Source organism: Gavia stellata, chromosome Z, assembly GCF_030936135.1.
Source record: "Gavia stellata isolate bGavSte3 chromosome Z, bGavSte3.hap2, whole genome shotgun sequence".
Lineage (NCBI taxonomy): Eukaryota > Metazoa > Chordata > Aves > Gaviiformes > Gaviidae > Gavia > Gavia stellata.
This window is the reverse complement of record NC_082637.1, coordinates 64,262,313-64,279,337: the sequence shown is the minus strand read 5'-3', so window position 1 is coordinate 64,279,337 and position 17,025 is coordinate 64,262,313. Positions and strand designations below refer to the sequence as shown.

The following is a 17,025-nucleotide window of genomic DNA, read 5'->3' as shown; positions in this document are numbered from 1 at the left end:
AATATCAACAAATAATAACTAAAGAAATAAGATGCATACAGAAGTTCTTGCAGCTACCAAAACATTTTGCTGATTTTTTATGTTTGTTTGTTTTATTCAGTTTTTGAACAGATTTTCTAGTTTCATCTACTTGTTGATTTATTTTTGTACAGTCTTGATACAAAATATAGTATCATCAAAGAGTAAAATATTTGAAAAGATAAAAATCAAACTCTAGTCTCAAATGTTACAATGAAAGAAGACTGTATAGTGGGGCTTTGGTCTTGTTTTATCAAATAGAGAAGCTCTGAGCCGAAAGGAGTTTTTAATCCCCACCACCTATGCCTCAACAAAGGAATCTGACTGTTCCCGCTCTTCTCTTAATAACCTCACAGCTGGAAACCACACAGCAAATAGGAAGGAAGAGGCACATATGAATCTACAAGACTAAGAGGGTAAGGGAGAAAGAAGGTACACGGTATGTATGTGTGCATGTGCATGTGTACTGTAGGAGGGCTGGGGGGGAAAGGGTGAAGTGGGACATATATGGAGAGAAGGAATCCACGTGTTGGTGTCTGGTTTAACCCAACAAGAGAGAAGGCGGTATAGGCAGAAGCACGGCAGGTTGCAGGAAGTAGAGACAAAGAAAAATGGAAGCTGGAAGCTTAGCTGAGTGCAAGAGGAGAGGATAAAGTAAGAGACAGACAAAAACTAGAGAAACAGACAGAGGTCATATTTGTGTGAAGAGAAACTGTAGGGTAGTCAGAAGCTGGCTTTCGCTACAGCTTGGTATTGAGCCAGATAACTTATTTGACTAAAGCCTATCTTCCAGAGAAAAATAGAAGAATTGAATGGAAAATAAAGCCAGACAGCCACTATCGCTGATAAAAATCTGCACCTTATCTCTAATTTGAATTTGTCTACAATTTGACTGACCGGTTTTTTTTGTTGCATTGATTTTTGACAGCATGCAGTAAAGATTCAGGATGTGACTGCAAGATAGGACACAGATCTGAAACTTGCTGTAAAAGTCAGCACAATACAACGAATGGGGCAGATCATGCAAAACTTTATTAAAGTTTTAAGGGATCTCTAAAGAGAAGCAATTGCAAAAAACCCCAAATGATCTCTATAGAGATCTCACTGCCTCCAGAAGCAGGAAACGAAAAAATCCCACCATAAAAAGTAGAAAACACAGCAGCTGAATCACATAACATGAAACTGAAAGCTAACATTTTTTTCAGCATCGATCAGCATTCCAGGCCTGTGTATGAAATCAGCTGCACCTCCGAGAGAGCAAGGCTAACCTTAGGCTCAGGTAAGCCATAACGTACACGTACTTCAGCTACTCTCAGCGTCAGCTCTCCCTTATTCAAGATGATAATTCATGTAGCAGAAAAGCTCAGATAATATGGATATTGTACATTATACCAACAAATAAATTATATATACCTCAGTCTCAGCACTGAGACTTTAGTTATAAATGGGCTTGTTGGCTTCAGTGCAACTAACTGCAGAAATACATGGAGTTAGCTGTGATTTGGTGCTATAGCCTCAAGTATCAAGACATACAGAAAATATGAGTAATTCCACAGAAGTCAGTTAGGATTTAATAGGTTGTACCAGCTCTACCTCAGCACCAGCTATACTGGATCTGTAGGTATTTCTCCACTTTATGCCGTGTAGCCCTCTTTTCCAATAAAGGTCAAAAAGAGGGCCTGCTCGGTCAGGAAGGATACTGGGCTTTATTTGCAAACATGCCCTGTGGAAGTAAAAAGTGCTGTAACACACAGAAAGTAGCAATAGAGTCACCTTAATTTCAGAAGAGATGGAGTCAGTAAGCCAAGCTGGATCAAAGCCAACTGCAGGTAGGATAGCATGAACAGGGTGCAGAAACAACCCCAGAGCTTGGGTTAAGAATGGCTTATCAGATCCTGTTACAGGCACTACAGAAGTGGCTATGCTCTTTCTGAATGTGCCTGGGAGCCAGTAAAGCTGAAATCAAGCACCTGAGCTAATAAAACCCATCACCTCTTAATTGTTTCCCCATCCATGGCATTGGCAATTCGCATCCCAAATGATTCAGTACAAATCTGAAAAGGTTACCTTATCCACTTGCAAAGATGGATGTTACAACCTTGTCGAATTCCACCTTGAAAGCTAGCTACCTATGTCTAGATATAAGCTGAACATACATAGTTGAAACTTAATTCAGACAACCTTCTGATAATAGTAGATTACTGAATGTTTTCACAGATGTTTATATGTACAAGCACAGTTCAACCTGTTTCCAGCTGCAAGTGTTCAGCAAATCTACTCTAATGTATGTCAGCATAAGCCTAAATAAAACAAGGAGCACAAGCTCTGTGTCCAGTTAAGCAGGGAGCTGCTTTTTTTGCAACCACGTATCCATTATCAACTAGGAATTCTGTGGTGGTATTGGGAATGCACCCTAGTATTCCTGAGAAATGTCAACAAGGCATTTAGTATCAGAGTGAAAAATGCCCAGAAATGCCCACTTGGGAGGGGGTGTGAGAATCACACTCTGAGCGGATCACTGATAGAATAGACTAAATAAGGCCTATGGCCACAGAATGGATTTGGAGATGAGAAACAACTCCTGGAGAACCATTCAGAACTGTATGAGGTAAGGATCTGGTAAAGGAAGGAAATCTAGTTTTCATAATATCGTAATATAATGTATTATATAATATAATCTGTTATAGTATCAAAATATATATGCTAGAGAAAGCTAAATTAAGACTCAACAGACAAGCCAGACTCATGAATTGCCTATTTTTGAATGCTTCACTTAGCAAAAAGAAAATTCTTTCAAAATATTTCCAGGGATGTAATTTTATCTACGTTGATTATAAAAATGTTTAAATATATAGAAACCTGAAACAGAAACTAGGCTATCAGCTTGTGATTAAACAGCGCACAGCTAAAAGGAGTACGTCACAAGAAATGTGACTACAAGCTTCCTTCTATCTTGAATCAACCATTGGCACTTATAAAGATGTTTGCACCCACTGACAATTAGACAAATCCTTGAAAAGAAAGCTGGTGCAGGCGTGATGACGGTGCTTATCTTGACAACCTGTGCAGACGCTTTTTGCTGGAAGGGCAGAGGCACCTTTGAAGGTTCTACAAGATAAACTGTTAAAATAGTTGCATGAAATGGTAACTGCACCGCAAGATTACACATCTATCTTCAAAATGCCCTACTCTAGAACACACAGTTCACAAACATGCAAAGTTCCTACCTCTAAATTGAATTTTCCTTTCAGGACAAGCTATAATTCAAGTAAACTGAAATTAACATGAAGAAGGAAAAGAAAGAATTTTGTGGCTTGGGATTGCTTTTTGCATCTTACAGATTACATTTGATTCTCATTGTTTTTTCCCCCTAAACCTAGGAAGAGAAAAATACTTTTGATTTTTAAGGGGACTCCTGCAATTTGTTTTTGATTACATAGGAGATTGTATGAAAAATTAAGAGCAGATGAAAACAGAGTTAAGTGATCCTGAGTGTTTCAGTGAATTAAAATCCCTTATTCTCAAAGCAGAAATACCATAATAAGATCCATGATCACAAAGAGAGAAGTTGGGACCAGGAAGATAATAGCGAGGAAGAGTAAAAGAGAAGGGTTTTCTAGTATCTTCTTTTCCTATCTTTTCCCATGAAAAGATGCTGAGTTCACTCTGAAAGGAGAAAAGAAGAAGAAAGAGGTTTCGTCAACCCCTTCACTATTTTCCTGATAATCTTCTCTACATCCCATCAAAATCCAGCATCCATTTGTTTCAGGTTATCAGTCTGGACTCTGGCCAGCTTACAGATGACGTTTTCCAGGCAGTCTCTCCAATCATCATGTAAATTTGCTAAAAATGAGCTGTTATGAAAACTTCTTATGCCCTGTGCAGCCTTAGAGACATTGGCAAATTGTTCTTTTCCTGTTCTGAATATCAAAGCAGCTCCTCATAATTACTTTCCTTTCTTCAGTTTTAAGGTCAACAACGCAGGATAAAGCACAAAAAAATTACTGGGCAAACAGGCACAGAGCGAAGAAAAATGAGTAAATTAACCCAGAAAATAGGAGCAAAATGCTCAAATTTTTAGATCGATGTGACATCACAGAAAAGTTACACGCTTTCTTACACGGTACTATAAACCATACTTTTACACAAAGTTCTGCTTTCACATATTGGAAACCATCCCTGACAAAGGCTTATCTACATTAGAAAATTCCTGTGGTGAGGGCTACAGACTGCATTCACAGTCTCAAGTACGCAGCAACCCTCACTGAACAATATTAAGACTAGTATCCCAACTTTACTACGCTACTTTTCAGTCAGGTTAGTCAAGTCCATATGACAATACAAACTTAAGGCTCTATACTAAAATCACAAACCTGGCAAATCTCAACATACAGGCTTTCTTTTCCCGAAATTAATTAGCAATTCTCACTTCAACAACTTCTGTCTGTCTTAGGACAAACTGAGCATGTAAAATGTATCACAACAGATTACTAAAAAGTTACTGTATTAAGTTATGAAATAATGCAGTATTAATATTTTTAGATCAGAAGATATCAGAAAAAAACTCCATCAAATACCACCTTTTCAACAAACCTCATAAAACCAACTTAGCTGATATTTCATTTTAAAGTAGTAAGAAAAAAAGGAAGAATATTACAAAGAAAATGACCTACAGCAACCTATATGATTATCGGAGTTCTTCATAATACTAACAGGTTCCAACAGCCTAATTATTTAAGCATAATTTTTGAAAGGTATGAAAACCCTCGGCAGTAAACATTAACTTGACAGTTGTAGTCTGCTCTTCCTGTAGCTGATCTGAATCATTTCTACTCCTTCAATGTAGGATTTAAAATTCACTGCATGGTACTGCAATTACCATAAGATTTATTTCACTGTATTGTAAAATAAAACATGCCTTTTTGGCATGGAGTTCTCATTAGCTATGTGCTAACACAGCATCTGAAATCTGCTCTTGGGCAGTGGAGACAGAAGAAGAAACTGGCATTCAAATACTCGTTTTCCCTATTCAGTAGCCTCCCTGGAGGCTTTACCCACTAGAGGGACTTTACCCAGTGTATTCTCTCCAGGTATTGCTGCAAGGTGAAGCTCAGGGTCATAAACCAAGTTTACAGGCTCCTTATCTGAATAGCAGCTTGCTATTAGAACACAGTCCTCCACTGGATGCATCGCACTTACTGTGCATATGCTATGCAGATGATCAGGAAATGCTCAACAAATTAGATGGTGTGTCTCACTCTGAAGAACTCTACAAGAAATTACACTGATTCTGGATCTCACACCATGTGCTCTCTGGCTCAAGGCATCACACCATGTGCCTAGGGAGCTGAGAATACTTGAGTCTCTGTATCTAGAAACCAGCACATCTGATTTACCATGAGTGCAGAGGGCATATGCATACACGTTGTTCAAGCCCATCCTAAATTAAGAGTCCAAATAGAATGTGAAGTGTAGAAGCCAGCAATATGAAATCAGAGAAAGTCGTAAGTACCAAACTAGTAGATGAAACCTCTAGGAGAAGATCTCCATTAACAAAATGTTGTAATACAAAGATCATTTCAAAACAGAGTTGTTGGCTCAGTTCTTAGTCTACTAAAAAATTCACAGAAAAAAAATTCACCACTGTAAAATTCAGGTTATTTTTTATTACATGGTAGTTGAGAAGCCACACAGCACTGGGGCCTCATAAGGATGTGGGCAATAGTTCTTTTTAATTAATATTTCAATGTTACATAGGTAAAAAAGAATAAAATCAATTATTTGCAAGAATGCTTTAAAGGTTATTACAGATTTATTCATTATGCAATCACAAATCAATATTTTAAAACCATCTGCTTTGCTAAATTGCTTTTTTCACAGCAGCTAGCTAGCATAACTTAAAGCTGCAAATAAGATTTTTCTAGAGATCTCTGTTAATGTACAAATACATAAAATGTTTGTAAGAAAAAATACTAAGGACTCATTGACTCAATTTCACAGCATCACAGAATCACTAAGGCTGGAAAAGACCTGTAAGATCATCAAGTCCAACCATCAACTAACACCACCACGCGCACTAAACCATGTCCCACAATGCCTCGTCCACATGTTCCTTGAACACCTCCAGTGATGGTGACTCCACCACTTCTCTGGGCAGCCTGTTCCAATGCTTCACCACTCTCTCAGGAAAGACATTTTTCCTACTATCCAGCCTAAACCTCCCCTGGCGCAACTTGAGACCATTTCCTCTTGTCCTATCACTTGTCACTTGGGAGAAGAGACCAACACCCACCTCTCTGCAACTGCCTTTCAGGTAATTGTAGAGAGAAATAAGGTCTCCCCTGAACCTCTTCTTCTCCAGACTGAACAACCCCAGTTCCCTCAGCCGCTCCTCATCAGACTTGTGCTCCAGACCCCTCACCCCTTCTCTGGACACACTCCAGCACCTCAATGTCCTTCTTGTAGTGGCTATCAATGGCTATCTTGGCAATTTTGGGAAGGTGAGGGAAAAAGAGGGGGAACAGTTTGTTTGGGATTTCAAAAATCATTCATTTTATTTTTCGGTAACTCTCATCGTAAATTCCTGAATGGCAGTTTTATATCACATCTCTTCTATACATGTAACTTTCCATTTATACATGAAAGACATTGTTGCTGCTACATGCATTTTAGCTTCTGTTTATATATGACAGGTAATATTTTATTTAGTTTATATTTTTATCAATTAGAGTAATACCTTTAAGAAAGCAATAATAAATCTAAATTATACAATAAATAAATACACTGTCCTACACAAACTAGAAGCACATACCTCCCAAATAAGGCTCTTTAGAATACTGATTGGGGGTTTCTTACTGGTTTCTTAAAAGATCAACATTTATTTTTATCTTCAGAGATGTCTGGAGAAGCTGATTACCAATGTGTGCCTTAAAACCTAGGACACTGCTTTTAGTCTCCATTTTAATAAAGTTAATCACACATATAAAGATAGTAATCTAATATAATCTAATTGAAAAAAGGCAGAAAATTCCAATAGGTCAAGGATTTCATCAGTGCTCTTGTGCTAAAGCCAGTACTCAAGAATTTTAAACAATCTATGTCTTCATGAATGAGATGGTTCTTAAAACAGCTTTCTCTAGAATTTTGAAGACAAATCCAGTGATATATAAAACAAATACAGTCTTGCATTTTAAGCAGTACTAGAGGCTACCAAACCCACACATTTTCCAGCTGCTGAGAAAATCAACAAAGAGGTAAAATTGCCCAAAAGCTGTTATCATCCCAACAACTTGAAATTCTCTCCAGCCATTGCTGAATAACATGAACTCAAGATTCCAAAAATAAATCAAGAGCAGCCCATAAACTGAACAATATATTTTGGTAACGAAAAAACTCTCATATTACCAAAGATGATCCAAATCTGAGTTACTACAATTGAAACATTACCCAGCCATGAAGTTTCTTTAAATACAAGCATCTTAACATTCACTATATAACTCTATTGTTAAACGAAGTACAATGTAATATCTTGTCAGGAGGAAAAGGAAGACAGAGCTGAGATACCTTTCAGCAAATTCTGTTGTCTTGAATGGCTACAGAAAAACTCACAACAGATTTGTTGAGCTCACTCCACTCCAAAGCTAGTAGAACCTAATATTTCCAAAGACTCACAACACAGGTGACTTTTGAGATCAGTCATAAGAATGCAGATCAAGACAAATAGAAAACAATACATTTTACATTATGGAAACAATATCTATGAAAATATGCTGAAAAAAAAAAAAGAAAAAAAATTACCTGGAACAAGTTCCATAACAATATAAATAGGTTGCCGTTGAGTGCAAACTCCTATAAGTTTTACAATATTAGGATGATCATACTGTTTGAGTATTCTGCAAAACACACAGTAAATTTATTACATTAATAAACTTCATTGTACAAACTGATTAAATATTATAGGAAAATATCTTAAACCCTTAAGGTTATTTTAATGGAACATGTCATTACTGTTATCAGAAAGAAAAAAAATCAATGTAACAGATCAATTATCATTCTGTTTGAAATGGAGGGTATACTGATTCACTAATAAATCAAGATTGAACACTATATTATTGTAATTTTACCATTTGTCTACATAACATTTGCCTATATAACTGAAAAATGGCCTGACAGGTTTGCAGTTTCTCAAGAACCTTTGTAATTAAATAGCATTTCAGTGGTGGACCAGAAGCAGAGTTACATCAAAACAGCATGTACAACATGCCTCTATGCTTTCCTGCTGCATTTTTCAAATGAACACTCATTCCAGTTTTACTTTAAGAGATTAATTAATATAATAAGTTTTAAAATAATATAAGGACTGCAATTTTAATTTTGGGAATTAAATAAAAACATTTACATCTTCTTACACAATACTTTAATAAGAACATTTGCAGCCTAGAACAGCATGCTATGATTTATAAGCAAAATGAAGGGCAAGGAAGATTTACACAGAGACCTTGTAACTTAAATGTTTCTTCTACTATTTGCTGACTTAAAGCACCTCCTCTTTTTCCCTTTTTTCCTATGATCAAGAGTAAAATACTAACCTACCTGGTACATACATATTTAGTGAGAAATAACACATTACATTTTTTTTCAGACTAAAACTGCTCCATTAGTGGCAGGCTGCTTAACAAATGAAACATCTCTGCAATTGCCAAGTTACGAGCTGATTAACATTACTCAATAGGTACGGTGGCTGATCTTCATTCTCTAAATGTAGATACTCTCTTTTACTTTTCCATATTGATCATACTAGTTTGGGAGTAAAAATGAAAACATATGAAGCTTCATAGCAAGTGGGACCAAGTTAATCTAAACCATTGTGAAATTATCTCGATACACCCCTCTATCCTGAGGTCTCAGGACCTACCTATATATATCAGCTTACATTCAGAATACTTAGCATATTGTGGCATGACTGTCATTTGAAAAATATGCAATCACATGCTGCCTCACACAGCATAAAATATCACTACTGGATTGAACTCTACTTACAAAGAGAAAATTACTAAATGGGGTCTATACAGTAACCTAGCCGCATTTGATCAGCTCTGTTAGTCATGCATGTAAGGTAGGATTTATGACTGGTATAATCACACTTAAATTAACAACATCTTCCAGTCTTCTTATCCCAATCCTCATGGCACATCTCAGAAGAAGTTCTAAATGGAAGCACTTACAACAACAAAATCTTTTTATCGGCATCACTTGTTTATCGAAGAGATAGTTTCAGAAAGTGCAGATGCTACTGCATTCACATGTTAAAAATACCTATGCTTAGTTACCAGGGCAAGAGTTGTGGAAGGTACTAAAGGAGAGGAAAAAAAGTAAAAAGTTTGACTACTACTTCTTTGAATTTTTCTGAAGGTCAGATTTTGTAAATCCATCTAGTAATAAAACTTGGAAAAAAACCCACAACAAGTATATATTTCAATTAAGTTTAGAGAACCTACCTGGCTTCTGACAGAAATTTTATTTTCAGTTCCTGAGGAAGATCTTCTTTACAAGTTTTTACAGCAACAGGAGTTTTATCCTTTAATGTTCCCTTATACACCTCACCAAAATTACCCTGAAATCAGGAAAAAAAAAAATCATTCTAAGTAGACAAAATGTTCACAAATCTCCAAAAAAATAATGCAGACAACTAATGTAACTGGTGCAGAACTTTGAAATGTGTTTATGAAGCAAAACAAAGTTTTATTCCAGTATCTGCCCATAACACAATGCAGTTCACATAGACATAGTACATCCACTATATGGACATAGTGTAAGAGTTCTACTTTGACCTTGCTGGAAAGAGAAAAAAAAACATTAAATGTGTAATTTTCTCATAAAACCTCTTAGTAACTTCTAAACACTGACAGTAGTACATTTTTTTTCTTAATCTTACTCCCACACTCTTCCATTTTCACACTATTGTATTTTATCAATAGTTTTAACTTGCAGCCTGTAAGATGATCCGTGAAACTAGGAAAAAAACACATCAAAATAACATAAATATTTTTGCATATACAAGAAAGAAAATATGCAAACTAAGAAAAATGAAAACACTGTATATTAATTTTGATAGTAAATTAAAACCACTGCAAAAAATGTGTGGTCGTGTCTGCCCTGAAGAAGTTACATGACCCACAATTTTTTTAAATGCTAAGCTCAGCACTGCTCTAAAAGACAAGTATGTAAGGCCTGACATTTAGACAAGGATTTAGAAAGTAGCTCCTTTTATAATCCGATTTTTTAGGTCTTCAACAACATACCCCCAGAGTAAGTTGTTTATTTTTTTAGCTTTCATAGAAGAAAACCGAAATAATAAAGACCATAGAACAATCTCTGTCAGATGTACTTTTTACTTAAATAAAAATAAAAGAAAAATTAATTAGGACACAAATTGAAGGAAGAAGGAAATTGTGAGGTATATAACAAAACACTGGTATCAATGAAAAAACCCAAGAGAAGAAAAAAACCCAAAACCGAAGATCTCATGCTTTTAGTTAAGTTTTTTATTTCCCAAGGAATAAATACAACTCAGTTTTAAATCTACGTCTGATAAATGTCCATGTGATTCCACTTCCGTGCCCTGGTATCTGGGGCTGCATGTGACTTTAACAAACAGCAAAACTCTGCTGAAAATGTCTTCCTTTCTTTTGTGAGTGATGAGGATTTCTTTACATCATGCATTTGAATACTGTATTGCCAAAGGAAGACAGAAAAGGAAAAAACAAAACTCACAGATGGAAAAGAGTAATGCGCTGCTAGTAACAAGGGAAGACATGTAGGCTTAAACAGGGGTTTCCAGTACCATTTTATATATCCTAGGACAAGTAAGATATAGCTGGCAAGCAAGGCATAGGATCTAAGACAGCAATCTGCCCTTCTAAAAGTAGCACTTCTAGAGGCCAGGACACTACCTCTGATACCTAAAATGGCATGAGGTGCCCAAAGATAAGAAACTGAGTCACTCCCAACACTCTTTCCTCTAGCCTTCCAGTCAGAAGTATTCAGCAGTGAAAGCTGAAACCACCTTAAGGACTACTTAAGTATTGAAAATGTTTTTTTTCTTTATTGAAAATATTTCATTATTATTGTAGATATGATTTTTAATACAACATGTTCCTTTCATATAACCTTCAATTTGTGGGTATTATAGAATTAATACTGAGTAAACAAACAGACCATTCACTCCTGAGGTGAAGGAAAATCTTTGTCTTTCCTAAAGTTTGCATCCTCTTATGCATTAAGCTTTCATGATTTTCCAGGCCACTCAGGATTTTATAGACCTCAGATTTCTCATTTCCACAGTGAATGGCTGTAGTTCATTTAATAATTTCTCATATGGATGCTGATGGTTCTGTCTTATCTTTTCTAGTTTGACTGTATCTTTTTAGAGATGGATGCATAATAGATTTATACTGTGTTCCAAGAAAGTTTTTATCCTGCTCTGTATTTTTCAAAGAATATATCCTTCTATAATCACTTTTAAGTACTGAGTTGTCTTTATTGAATGTTAAAAATGCTTTGTGCCAAAAACATGCAATGCACATGTAAATTCAGTTTACTAAATTAGTCAATTTTCAGATTGCTTTAACTGTCTTTACTCATCAGGACTAATTCATATTTATTTTTTAGCAAGACAAAGCTTTTTTAATGCCTGAAACATTTTTCTTTTTTTCCTTGATACCATTCTGTTTAAGCATGTGAAGCTGTCATAGTACCTGCATTTTATGCAGACACAGCTCTGACTACCTGAAGATGATACTTTTTGTCATCTTACACTGCCAAAGAGATTTTTTCATGGGTAACACAATTTTCTGACAGCATTTAATTCCCCGATTTCTCGAACAGTTTACCAATTCTTTCAGTGTGTATCATAGTAAGAAGACAATTATTGCTTTCATTTGTCTCCTCTTCACTTAAGCATATTTTCCAGTTTTTGGAAAATCTTTTGGAACATTGTATCCAGAGTGGCACTCGCAGCTGTCTTCATAGGTGTAAAGGTGCTAAAAATGTAAGTAAGTGAGGTACAGAGCTTACCTGATTTTAAAGACATAGCTCCTAAGCAGAATTTGTGATATAAACTAAACTGTAGAAGAATTAATTTAATACATATGTCATTGTTAAGTTACCTGACATTCAATTAATCATAGAAAAGCAACAAATATTTAACAAATATTGACTTAATAATCTTATTATATCAAATTTTACACATAAATACATAAATTTTATACATAAACACATAACATAAATATGTTTATTTATATGTTTTTGTTTACATTTCACAACAACATACTTTCTAAGACTGCACAAAGTAAAACAGCCACACCATGCTTTATAGAAATCTAGTTAGATTAAAAGCCTTCCAAAAGAGAAAAATACATATGCTAGTTACACACTTTCAGCACACACATTATTATAATTTATGACTAAATGTGATTTACATTTGTTTAAAGCACAGTGCTGTCTTGTGTATTAAATAATTGATAGAAAAATTGCATACCACAATAATTTAAAGGATAAGGCAAATAGGAAATGTATAATCTTAATGATTAATATATACTTACTTAAATATTATTTAGCTCACTTGATTACTTACTTTGCCCAGTAATTCTCCCAGTGTGACATCTTCATGATTGAGAACCCATTTCTTATCCTATGAAAAGGAAAGAAGAATCTTCAGTCTGTGCAAATATGTAAGATACAGTTTCTGTAAGATACTTTTCAGTAGAAATGGAGCTAAAGAAGCATTATATTCAGACCACTCAATCAAAAGCATGCCAGGAAGTTATAAATCTAAGTGTTTAAAAAACAGAGTTTAGAAAACTTGCTATACAATAAAGTATTTAAATATACAATATAGCAAATTTCTATCAGAAGATTAAGCCTACAACATGACAGTAGGTATGTAGATGGAGCACTACGCAAATTTTCACACAAGCTCGGGAAACAGTATCAAGCACCCTGTTTTTAACAATTACCTGAGTCAAAATCAGATCAGAAATCTTCATTTTAGTATACGAAATAAGTTATTGCTAGATTAAAAAACCATTTTCTCCTCAGTATACATGAAAAAGAACTCATTTCTCTACTTATTAGCAAGACACATATTTGCATCTCTTACATCTTCTGTGGTAGTTTGAAATATTACAGGCAACTACTTGAAAAGACAACATAACAAATGCCAGTTAAAGTATCTGTTCAGTGTGGATGACCAACACTGCAAATACTCTGCAACAGCCTAAAGGCATATCAAAAACAGTTATAAACTCTTGCTACACAGACATATTTAATAAATACTTCGCTAAAATGTTGGAGTAGGCTATTTTACGTCTGTCCGATATTTACTACTTTTCCATTTTATTTCTCTGTTAGCACCTGATCTACTTATCACCTCACAAACACTATTACTGCTCCTCAAGTCCTAAGCACTCTTTATTATTCATGAAAAAGGCAAATATCTAAACAAGCGTATGCTAACTCATTAAATCATTTCTCATTAAAGCTCACAGAAAACCAAGCCAAACATGCTGGCTTTGAAGTACACCTAATATATCCAATTACCAAGTTTTCTGGACCATGGAGGATCTGCAGTGATCCTGACCAGAAGACTGTCGTGCATCAGAGTGTTAGTGATCCACACAACAGCAAACCAGTGAGCCCAAGCCCGAGCTGTGCTGCACAACTCCCTTGGCTGCAGGATGAACTCAGCACACTACAACAAAGCCTGCAGGCAGCTCCTGCTGGGTACCAGCAATTATGCCACCTGCATGGCCTTGCGTTGCCACACTTACAAGTGCTCCAAGAAGTTCTCATGTGGACGTCCTTTCTGTTTGCCAGTAGAAATCAAGAACAGAGTTGTTTCCTTGTAAGAAAGTACTATTATAGCTCGAACGACCAAAATGTGAGAATGTCTGCTACAGGCACGGACTGCCCAGCATGCTGCACATGCATCAGTGGCCCATTTGATGCTACACCACCCGGGGCTCCCACTGTCTAAAGGTTGTCTACACTATTCTCTCCTTAGAGTGTTAGGTCTAATAGATAGTATTTTAAATTACATCTTACAGACTGAGTGCCTTTCTTGCAGGGATCATAACAGCACCTCCTGGTGCAAACCAGGATCTTTCCAATGTGTATAAATACCTGATGACAGGGAAAAAAAGGAAAAAAGGAAGCCAGACTCTTCTCAGTTGTGCTCAGTGACAGGACAAGAGGCAATGGGCACAAATCAGAAAACAGGAAATTCATTCTGAACTTGAGGAAACACATTTAGTGTGACAGTGGTCAAACACCAGAACAGGTTACCTAGAGAGACTTCAGAGTCTACACCTGTGGAGACACTGAAAACCCAACTGGACACAGCCTTGGGAAACCCACAGTAGTTGAACCTGCCTGAGTAGGGGGGGTAGACTAGAGAATCTCAAGAATACCTTTCCAAACTAAATGAGCCTGCGATTCAAAGATAGAGAAAAATGTTCTGTATGTAAATAGACCACAGGACCACAGAATGGTTTGGGTTGGAAGGGACCTTTAAAGAGTCCAACCCCGTTGCCACGGGCAGGGACATCTTTCATTAAATCAAGTTGCTCAAAGCCCCATCCAACTTGACCTGGAACACTTCCAGTGATGGGGCATCCACAACTTCTTTGGGCAACCTGTTCCAGGCTCTCACCACCCTCACTGTAGAACATGTCTTCCTGATGTTCTATAGAAACCTCTTTCAGTTTAAAACCATTGACCCTTGTCCTGTTGCTACCTGTCACTACAGGTAAACAAGTTTTTCTCTGCCTTTCTTGGAAGTTCCCTTTATACAGTGAGAGGCCACAATGAGGTCTTCCTGAAGCATTCTCTTCTCCAGACTGAAGAGCCACAACTCTCTCAGCCTTTCTTCAAAGCAGAGGTGTTCCAGCCCTCTGACCATTTTTGTGGCCCTCCTCTGGACTCGTTCTAACAGGTCTTTCTTGTACTGGAGATTCCAGACCTGGACACAGTACTCCAGGTGGGGTCTCAGGAGAGTGGAGTAGAGGGGAAGAATCACTTCCCTCGACCTACTGGCCACCCTTCTTTTGATGCAGCACAGGATTTGACTGGCTTTCTGGGCTGCAAGTGCACGTTGCTGGCTCATGTCCAATTTTTCATCCACCAATAACCCCAAGCCCTCCGCAGGGCTGCTCTCAAACCATTCATCCCCCAGTCTGTCTTCATACTGGGCACGACCCTGAAACAGGAGCAGGACTTGCAACACTTGGCCTTGTTGACCTTCATGAGGTTCACACAGGCCCACTCCTCAAGCCTGTAAAGGTCCCTCTAGATGGCCTATCTTCCCTCTAGTGTATCAGCTACACCACCCAGCTTGGTGTCATCTGTGGACTTGCTGAGGTTGCACGCAATGCCACCGTCTATGTCATTAATAACGAAACTGAACACTACCAGTCCCAATACGGACCCCTGAGGGACACCATTTGTTACTGATCTCCATTTGGACATTGAGCCCTTGACTATAACTCTTTGGATACAGCCATCCAGCCTATTACTTATCCATCAAATAGTCCATCCATCAAACCCATCTCTCTCCAATTTAGCAACAGGGACATTGTGCAGGGAATTTGCTCTCTTGTTATGGGAGCAACTTGCCTGTAATAGGCTAGGTCAATCCATGTTATCTGCTGGGAACCAGGTATTACATAAAAAAATTTTCTGCCAAAGGCTGAAACATTACAGAAGGCATTGCATCACTGCCTTTAACACATTTTCAAATTTCAAAGAAAATGTAGAATGTAAAATTATTATTTTTAAGTTATTAGTGAGACAGAATAACCAAAAAAGGGAAATTTTGACTCCCTAAGTAAGAAAGCCATTTTAAAAATCATATATATATATATATATATATATCCCCTGCCATGGCTGAATTCTAGGTCGCTAGTACGTAACACTGAGTAGAACCTGAGTACAGAGCTTCATGAAGTACCTTTCTGTAACATAAAGCTTGAGATCGTCTTAAAAGAACGTGAAATATATACTTCCCCCCCTCCCCCGAACTGTAAAAATTCTTCTTTCCCTTCAGATGGGAGCTAAATCTTTAACAAAATGCTCCCCACAGGCAGCACTGTGAATCAGCACTATTTCCTCTAACCTACACAACCAGTAAAGTCTGCTGTCAATTCCTAAGAAAGGTGGAGGCTTGTACTGACTTAATGTCTCTCTCTTTTTGCAAGGAGAAAAACATTCAGCAGGTTCTCCAGAGATGTTTTGGGTAAGTGAAAGAATAAATGGAGTACAGAAGAATTATGCTGCACAGTGCATCTTGCTGGGAAGGTGGCTACTCATTACTATGCTCCACATTTTTTGAGTGACATGAATTTAGCAGAGAAAAAAAAAGGGGGGGAATCATTGTTATTGCGATTTCTATGCTTTTTTTCTTATGTATAACATCACAAAATCACACAGACCACTGCTCCTGTAAGCTGTGCTCAGTGCACATTCTACAGACTCTCTGAATGCCTCTATTCACTCAAACTTCCACCACACAACTCCTGTCATCCCCATCACATGAATACTTGTACCACACCACAGTCCTGTGTGATGGGATCCACGCTTTGCTATTCCTTTTCCCTGGGTGGGGCATTGGGAGACTTGTGGGGAAATTCCCAATAACTACCAATTGATTTTTCCCCCATAGACAAGATTATTGATTAGAACTACTGCCTCACTGATCAGACATCATAAGCAACGTATTTCCTTCTCCTCCTTTTGATTTTGCTAAAAATCATAAATATTCTGTTCACTGAAGATTTTCTAGATATTTTTTGCCGATCGGATGCCTCATTCAGAAGCTGTTACACTGTAAGCAGATAGAAGGTGCCATCAAACTGCACACTTTCCTTTACCAGTAAAACTCAAGTTTAAGAAAGCAATTTGCGGAGAGCTGTAAAGAAAAACCCCACAAAAATGACTACTTGGAAGTATTAA

General features: G+C 37.0%; 1 protein-coding gene across 1 annotated transcript in view; it reads right to left on the bottom strand.

Annotated features, from left to right (window-relative positions):
- FER (FER tyrosine kinase) overlaps positions 1-17,025 on the bottom strand; it is a 180,528-nt gene that overhangs the window by 50,755 nt on the left and 112,748 nt on the right. The window contains exons 13-15 of the mRNA XM_059833349.1: positions 12,653-12,709; positions 9,516-9,631; positions 7,816-7,910 (exon numbers count right to left, since the gene is read on the bottom strand). Of these exons, the coding sequence (XP_059689332.1) occupies positions 7,816-7,910; positions 9,516-9,631; positions 12,653-12,709 (268 nt within the window). The remainder of the gene's footprint in view (positions 1-7,815; positions 7,911-9,515; positions 9,632-12,652; positions 12,710-17,025) is intronic.